Consider the following 9,057-nt stretch of genomic DNA (forward strand, 5'->3'; position numbering starts at 1 on the left):
AATTATCTTATTAAGGGTATTTTAAGGATATCAAATAAAATTAGATGAAATGGTGGAACGGTAAGTATTAGTATATTTTTAATAGATAGAATATTTGTAGGAAAAAAAAAAAGCAGCAGCCAATTTAATTTCTCGTGTGCGTGTAATGTGTTCTGCATTCAAAACCGCCGGCATTTTTAATTACTACCGGTGGAACGTTTTGAAAATAAGCTGCCCAATTTGGGATTAAAAATTAAAATTAATGCTATACAATTATTCGGAAAATAAGACATTTTCTTCTCATATGTTTGGTAATTTACATTTACAAGAGTTGTCGAGAGATCGAACTTAACTACAAACCCGATTCAATGCGTCCAAGACGCAGCATAATCGGGTAGCAAACTTAACATGTACACGAAGGACAACATCCCTCATCAAAACCAAATTACAGGAAAGAAATTTGAAATCAAAAACAAAAAATAAAAGAGATCGCAATTTAATTTCTTCAAAAACTCATGAGTTTCTGCATCTTACGCTTTTGCTGAACATTTATGGGTCCACTGAAAAAGGCTTTTGGAGAAGAAATCATTTTATTTTCACTCGGTTGTCTTGAGTGCCCATTCTTGATCATCTTCTTCTGCTTCATGGTCGTGTTCTCGAGTGTTCCATCAATGGTAGGAATCATGTACCAAGCAATCGAAGTGCATATAATCGCCAAAGATCTTCCGAAAAATGTTAAGAAAACCAAGACCAAAATAAAAAACAAAGGTAAATTATAGGAAGGCATCCACCACTCCTCTAACTTCCTTTTCAAATTCAACTTCCATTGGTCAACCCTAATCATCTTCGTACATCGATCAATCGATGGTTTCACATCTTCTGTTTCTTGGGCTTTGATCGTACCATTAGTGACAGCTCCAGGAGTCTTTGAAGTCTGATGATGATCCAAAGTTGTAGCTCTCAAAAGTGTCGAAGTTTTGGTGTCTTTCACGTTATTTTCCTTGTGATGATCTTTGTCATGTTTCTTTGGATCTCTTAACCTCACAATAATGGGCTTCACATCGTTGGAGTTTGAGTACACAAACCGAACAAAGGAGATGTACTGTGATCCCTTTTGGGTGAAGATCTTCTGCTTAATGTCATCAAGATCAGCCAAGAGAGCTTCAAATTTGTCGAGCCCACGATCTGAATACGGGTTCTTGTTTTCTTTGTTCCTTCTGCAACAAAATCTGTGTCTTCTTGTTTTTCTTAAAGGTGTGGGAGGGTATGGCCAAAGAACTTCGAAATCCTCTTCTTTCTGATCTTTGAAGGAACCACAGATGAAGGACATGGATGTTTTCTTGTTTTCAAATTTTGGGTGTTTATGTGCATGTGTTTTTCTTGAGGTTTCGAGATGAGTTTAATGGTAGCTTTTTAGACTTTTGCCACAAGTCTAAATTTGTCAAGCGAAGAGTTGATAAGAAGGATTTGATGGATATGTCGGAATAGTCAAAGGATATAATTGGAATTTTAGGTGCTTTGAGGAAGCTTCTAAATGAGTGCACGACTTTCGGGGGAAGTGGTAAACCTTAAATCCTCCTTAATATAATCGTGTAGGTCACTTGCAAAAAAAAAAAATAAAGGATATTGATTGTTGAAGTAAAAAAAAAAAAAATCACGGAGGATATATAAATTGAAAGAGTAAATTACAAAAGTGGTTTTTGTGATTGGTAGACAATTATATCGAAAACTAAGAGAGCTTTTAATCACTGTTAACTTATTTGATTGTCAGGTCTCTTGTCTCTAACTATAAATATGTATATCATAGGTTTTAAAATATCGACTTCAAAAATCAAAATCATGTTTTGCGAAAGAAAGATACATCATTTCTACATGCGATTTACTTATTATATTACTGGTACTAGGTGTGAGACCCGTGTATTACACGAGTTTATTAAAATAAAAATATAATATAAATATTTTAACATTAAATATTTTATAAAATAATACTTTTACATAGCATAATGTAATTTTTTGGAACATTCATAAAAGAAATCAGATATTCTTTAGAGCATTTATGAGACTTTATTATCAAATTAATAGAATGATTCTCTTTCCTTATATGAAATTTTATTTTAAAAAAATAGAAATTCCCAAAAAATGACAAGTGGAAAATAATAATTCTAAAACTTCCACAAAATTACATGTGGCAAAACTATTGAGAATTTGACAAGTGGAAAAAAAACTTTCATTTATTAAAGAGGATAATATAAAATAAGTTTAGAGTTAAAAGCATATCAGATTCAATTTTTTATTTTACGTGCGTGTCAATCTATACACCCGTCAATTATTTTACCTGCTCTATATAAAATAACATATTTTTTAAAATATTTGACAAATAGTTATATATGGTCAATAGTTTATCATTTTATAGTATTTGAACTTATCGTCCAAGTGATAATATTTTAAATGTTACTCGTTTGAGTCTTATTTTTTGTTTGATATTTTTTAGCAGATTTTTTTATTGAATAGTAGTGATTTTAAAGTTCTTATGTGAATATTGTGCGAATATTGAAAATGAGCCGTAAATATATATATATATATATATATATATATATATATATATATATATATATATATATATATTGTATATATAAGCAAAATTTATCAGTATTCCAATAAGATTCGAAACCTAATAGAATATCACTAGTTATATTAGTGATTAGGATAAAAAAAAGAATAAAATTGTTCATTTACAAATAATCAACTGATAATAATTGTAACCATGACAGAAGTCACCTGATTCCAATGGATTAACGACGTGTTAGTGGCACACACCCAACACCTAAGCTATCAATTACGCGCTATGGTGGTGCTATAGCATTTTGCGGTGGTCAAGAACCACTATTTTCAGTTTAACGTTTTCGATTCGTGGTACCGCTATTTACAGCGTTATTCACCGCTATTTACCGCAATAATCATAACCGCTATATTTTCGTTCATATTTTTGGCCTTTTTTTGGCCTCCTATGGAGCCGAGGTTCCGACACGCTTTGTGGTTTTAATGATCTTACTACACTTTCATTTTAAAAAGCCCAAACAACTAAAATAATTAAAAGCATTCAAAGCAACTACGTCTACCGACAACTCTCTTTCTCATTTTTTTTTGTACTGATGACGACTTGAGCTATTACGATCAGACTCCATTAATGTTTTTTTGTAAATTGACTCATACCTATGAGGCTATGATTCGGGACTTAACTCCCTAAATCAACCACGACCTACTAAATACGATATCGAACTCATGCAATGTGGTTAAACTCTATTTGACATTTTGACACCACCTAGTTTTCATATTACTATAATAGAATATTATATGACTTGTTAGGTATGATGATATTAATTCTATGTAGAATTATAGTATTGGTACTCAAATATATAAAATATAATATGAAATTATAAAGTATATGTAATATTAAAAAACCGTTATACCACCATGATAACTACGATCTCAAATAACAGCATATGACCGCTATTGAAATTTTGACCGCGTTAGTTGTATAGCCCAACACTTCCTATCGTTGGCCACAATAGTTACAAACAAAACATTAATTGAAAGAATCGTTTTTTTTAGAGAGCAATTTAAATCTAAAAAAATAAAAATATGATTTTGATGGTGTTTATGATCATGATTTGTGTTATTTTGAAATACATGAACCACCACATTTTTAACAACCTAGTGAAAAGAAGTCATAATGAACATAGGAACATTTTTGGCTTTTATCTAAGATTGGAAGTAAGAATATTGGTCCTATTAATTGATCCTATTGATGTGATGACTCGCTAAAGAAATGTTTGAACTTGTTGTAATTCTAACCACTGAGTAGATGTTTTGGATTATTAAAATCGTTAAAATAACAATGTTAATGGCAATAGTTTATAACCAATTTAACCATTTTATTAGATAACTATGTTCATAATAATGGTTTTTTTTATAAAAATGAAATATAATAAAATATAAAATCCTTTCGTCATTTCATAATTCCTTTTCAACAATATTATGAAAATATTGCATGTACTCTACCAAAATTATAACAAACAAATACAATGTTTGCGGTGTATGTGTCCAACTTTCTCTCTATCAATTTCTATGTAGCCCCTAAATCTTTTTACCCTTTTAGAAAGTAGCGAAAATTCGTAAAGAACTAGAAAGGTTACCCCTGTTACGCGGGGTAGAAGCTTTCAATATTGTTTCCGAATCGATAAATATGACAGACGTAGAAAGTGCAAGGATGAAAAGCCCGGAGTTTGCCCCTGACCGTTTTTTCATGTTTTTATAAAAAAATGTAAAAGTTTTGACTGCAAGGATCAGAAGTTTCAAAACGGTTAAAAAATTAAAGGGGTAGGAATTAACAAATTTTTAGAAAGGGATGAGATTAAAATACATAACTTGCCCCAAATTAACATACTTAACATACAAATCAACTCAGAACTCATATACAATAACTTATGGATTAAACCATAATCAGTTTTGGAAACAGAAAGATGAGACAGATAAGATTGGAGAAGAGTTTATCGTCTTTTAAAAACACAGTAGACAAGAACAACATTGTCGACCTGAGGAACAAAGCATGAAAAAAGGTATGAAATCGCCTGGAAAATGCAGCAATAGCCTATCCCCCCCCCCCCCCCCCCCCCCAACACACACACACACACACCCCTTGTCGGAGCTGCTTCCTCCCAACTACGCCACCACCGTAGTGCCGCCGTCGCAACCCATTCATGCATTCTCTAAACTAAAGCCTTCATTTCAGATTTTGCTTTTGCATAGATGTTTCATTTCTCTTTGACATTTTAACAAACACATGGCAGGCAAAAAGAAAAGCTATCGATTTCCATATGTGTGGCTTGTTTTAGATTTCCAGAAATCAGTAGAGAGGAAGCTTACAAATCTAATAACAAATGTACTGCCTCCGCTAAGTCACCAAGCTGAAAGAGAATGCCAATGTGTCCGACCATGTCAACACTTCAAGCAAAGCTTCAGGATCATCTTTATATGCTGCTCATAGAGTTCTTGATCAACCATAGAATAGAAACTATGGAGAAATAATCTAGACAATAGAAAAATAATCCAAGCGATAGAGAAATTCTTCACTAGTTGATGCTGTCGTGCAAAGAAGCCAACCACCGTATCCATCTCTATCCAGCTCTGATCAGCAAGTTATAGTCACGGTTGTTTCTGGGTCCACCTTCAAGAAGAAGTTTTCTTGCCACTTTTGAGCTGTTTTTTTGCAACATCATTGAATTAACCTTAATCGTCCAACACCGTCTTCAGCCACCGGATATGGCAAAGTGATGTTAATTTTATGAGAAGGTTTGTATCCAAATGAAGCAGCTCCATCACAAAATTGTAGTGACCAGTTAACAGCTGCTAACTCGATTGGAGATGCATACTACCATTGATCACTAGTGCTTTCCCACCTTAATAGGAAATATGAAGGAAGAGAGAGAGAGAGAGAGAGAGAGAGAGAGAGAGAGAGAGAGAGAGAGAGAGAGAGAGAGAGAGAGAGAGAGAGAGAGAGAGAGAGGAGAGGAGAGAGAGAGAGAGAGAGAGACCCTCTTTTATTTATAAATATAAAAATTATTAATTTAAAAAAATTTGAAAGAAAATGGAAAATAAATTTATCAAGGGCATAATAGTCATTTTAAATTTTGAAGGGACTAAAAACGCAACGAAATTAGTTCAAAAAGACCACAAAGCCAAAAAATCATGGCTTTGACTAAACCCCCGATGCATATCACACGGACCATTTTAAAAATTTTGTCTGATTCAAAATAAGAGTTACACAAATGGGGAATCGAACCCTTTGGCAAAAACGAGAAGATAATGCGTGCCTCTATCCAACTAAACCAAATGTTTTTTTTTTAAATTTCAGATAATATATATATATATATATATATATAGAAATAGAAATCCAGGGCCTTATTTTTTTTATTTCAGGGCCCTGTAAGGCCGCCCACCTTGCACTTCTTAGACAAGACGGTATGGGCATTGTGCATGCTCGTTGTGCTGAGGTGGCATGCCTTAACGGTGTCGTGACGAGGGGGAACACCGCCCCCTACTCGTTTTTGCTCATCGAGAGTGCAACTCGTTGGTGTCACGACCGGATGAAACGCACAAAATTTAAACGTTTGAAAAACGTTCCCTTGCAACGGTATTAAAAAAAAATTAACTGTTAAAAAACCATTTACCGTATAAATACCTACCATTTTATAAAAAATTCCACACAATTTCTCTTCTTCTCTCTACATACTTTCAATTATCTTCAAAAAAAATATGGACCCTTTCGACTCATTCGATGATTCAGGTGACGATATTTTTTTCAGGATGATGTATCATTATTACACTACCGATTTGCTACAACCAGACCCAACCCCACTACTAACAATAGGTGCGATGTTAAACAAAAATCGCGAAGAAGGACATGAACATCTATATCGCAATTACTTTGCAGATAATTGTGTATACGAATCGAAGGACTTCAAAATAAGACTTCGTTTGAGTAAGAATGTGTTCCTACGGATCGTCAACGCCTTGGAAAGTCGGTATTGCTTCTTTACTATACGTTTATACAAAATAAATAAAAATCTAGTACATGTTTCTTTAATTTTACAACATATGCAATATATTGATAAACTGTAGTTAATTTATGTTTAGGTATGAATTTTTTTCAATTGAGATATGATGCTAGAGGTAGACGAGGGTTTAAGGTGTTGCAGAAATGTGTTGTGGCCATTCGTTTGATGGCTATGGACGAGTCACCTGACACCATGGACAACTATATGAGAATATCCAAAAGAACTGCAAGGGAGAGTTTGTATACATTGTCAAGGGGTGTTGTCGAAACATTTGGAGATGTGTATTTGCGGAAACCTTCGTTGCATGATTTGCAAGAATTGTATGCGGCGCATGAAGAACGCCATGAGTTTCCCGGAATGATCGGAAGCATTGATTGCACACACTGGAAATGGAAAAATTGCCCGATAACATGGAAAGGGCAATATGCAAGTGGTCATCACGGATCACCTTCGTCGGTTTTAGAGGCTGTTGCTTCTCAAGATTTATGGATTTGACATGCATTTTTTGGGGTTGCGGGTTCCAACAACGACGTCAACATTCTTGATCAGTCGCCAATATTCAACGATCTTTTAAATGGAAAGACCCTGGATGCTCCTTTCACGGTGAATGGAAACGAATACAAATATGGGTATTACCTTACAGATGGAATATATGTTGGTTATTTTCATAACCAAAACGTAAAACGCGGAAGCATAATATGAAGATCTTTAATCTCGAATCTAATTAAAAGAAAACTTAAACATAAAAGAATGATTACATACCTTTTCCATTGAGATTTTCGGATCTAGAGACTAGGAAGAGCTTTCCAGTTGATCTCAATAACTCTCTCTAAAATCCCTCAGCAATGAACCATACGAATTTCTTAGTGTATTTTCGTGTGTTTTGATTTGCTTTTCATCACATGTATATATAGATGGATATAAACCCTAATGTGAGAGATGGAAGGGATCTTGAGGATCTTGAGTCAAACCGGGAACTCAACCCATATGGTAAGTAAATATTCTATAAATCGGTCCATCAACAATTTATATTCTTACCATAATAAATTGATTTCATGATAACATTACATATATATGAAGTGGTCCCATGATTATCTAACAATATATTCTCAATATTCCACATTCGTGAAGGCATTCCGCCACCCGATTGAAGAACGAGACAATTTTTTTAAGAGAAAACAAGAAGGAGCACGTAAGGATGTGGAACGTACTTTTGGAGTGATGAAGGCGAAGTGGCATATAGTTGAACATGCAGCACGATCATTGGATTTAGAAACTCTACGATATATCATGTATGCATGTATCATAATGCATAACATGGTAGTAGAAGATAAAGGGTGAAATATTGCACATTATATCTCAACGGAGCCTAGACACGTTCAGTTTCAACCAAGAACAACAGAGCATTTGCATCAAGTTGTTGACATTCAGGACGCAAATAAACACAGCAGTGTTGTAAAAATCCCGACTAGGTCCCGATTAATCCCTAGGCGCTACTCGACCGATTAGAGGGCGCCAAGCGATTAATCTCTGCATACACAATGAGTGAAACAGTAGAACTCGATGAAATTTTAACACTTTGAAGAAGTTATATCTCAATAGAAACTATTTAAGGTATGATTAGTCTTTTATTAATCATAATAACCTATTTTGTTATGATACTAGGGGTATTTATGAACTTTTATATGATATTAGTCATATTTAATTTTTTAAAATTCAACAAATTAGCAATTAATGGTCCCCGATTAATCATCCGAATAATCTCCGTCTAGCCGATTAATCCCTTAACCCCAGTCCACCGACTAGCTAACGTCAAACGATTTTTACAACCTTGGAACACAGACAATTTCGAGAGGACTTGGCGGATTATATCTTCTATATAACAATAACGATAACGAATAGCGTTTAGTTTTTAAGAAAATGTTTTTTTAACGAATAGCGTTGTATTGTTTTTTTTGGAATTTGGATGTTATGTGTAATTTAATTTCTATGTTAATTTTAATCTTTGAAAATTGTTTTTATTATATGTTATTTATAATTTTTAAAGATTATGTTTTATTTATTATGTTATATTTAAAAAGTATTTGTCTAAATTAAAAAAAAAAAATCGAATAAAATAAATAAATTATAAAATAGAAAAAAGTTGGTGTTATAACAAGATGCAACATGGTGATCATTTTCCCACTTGGTGTTATAACATCATTGGTAATATGTCATATGAAGTGGCACCAAAATGATATTACACCTAGTTGCACACAATCAATACTCTTAAGGGTCCGACCTGGCATTAGCATCAAGCTCTTAGTTGTTTTGATTACGAAAAACCGATTAACTAACATTGAAAATAAAATAATTAAAAATGAAAGTAACTAGTTTATTGATATAATAATATTGTTCTAACTCAAGACATGACAAAAAACAAGTAGACAATGAATCAATAATAATGCAATATTACTTATAG

General features: G+C 33.4%; 2 protein-coding genes across 2 annotated transcripts; one reads left to right on the plus strand and one right to left on the minus strand.

Annotated features, from left to right (window-relative positions):
- Nucleotides 1–252: 252 nt before the first annotated feature.
- Nucleotides 253–1,508, minus strand: LOC111913430 (uncharacterized). Its single transcript, XM_023909132.2, has one exon. The coding sequence runs from the start codon at nt 1,307–1,309 to the stop codon at nt 485–487; it is 825 nt and encodes a 274-aa protein (XP_023764900.1). The 5' UTR covers nt 1,310–1,508; the 3' UTR covers nt 253–484.
- A 4,786-nt stretch (nt 1,509–6,294) lies between these two features.
- On the plus strand, nt 6,295–7,091 carry LOC111913586 (uncharacterized). The gene is made up of 2 exons (XM_052765323.1): nt 6,295–6,559; nt 6,676–7,091. Exons 1-2 carry the CDS (start codon nt 6,295–6,297, stop codon nt 7,089–7,091), a joined length of 681 nt encoding a protein of 226 aa, XP_052621283.1.
- The last annotated feature ends 1,966 nt before the right edge of the window (nt 7,092–9,057 follow it).

The sequence above is a fragment of the Lactuca sativa genome, chromosome 1, assembly GCF_002870075.4.
Source record: "Lactuca sativa cultivar Salinas chromosome 1, Lsat_Salinas_v11, whole genome shotgun sequence".
NCBI classification, from domain to species: Eukaryota; Viridiplantae; Streptophyta; class Magnoliopsida; order Asterales; family Asteraceae; genus Lactuca; species Lactuca sativa.

Excerpts from the sequence above, each read along its gene's own strand:
- LOC111913430 (XM_023909132.2), bottom strand. The coding sequence starts at position 1,309 with ATGTCCTTCATCTGTGGTTCCTTCAAAGATCAGAAAGAAGAGGATTTC.
- LOC111913586 (XM_052765323.1), top strand. The coding sequence starts at position 6,295 with ATGGACCCTTTCGACTCATTCGATGATTCAGGTGACGATATTTTTTTC. Across the intron at positions 6,560-6,675 it reads GATCGTCAACGCCTTGGAAA|GTATGAATTTTTTTCAATTG; the intron begins GTCGGTATTGCT and ends ATTTATGTTTAG.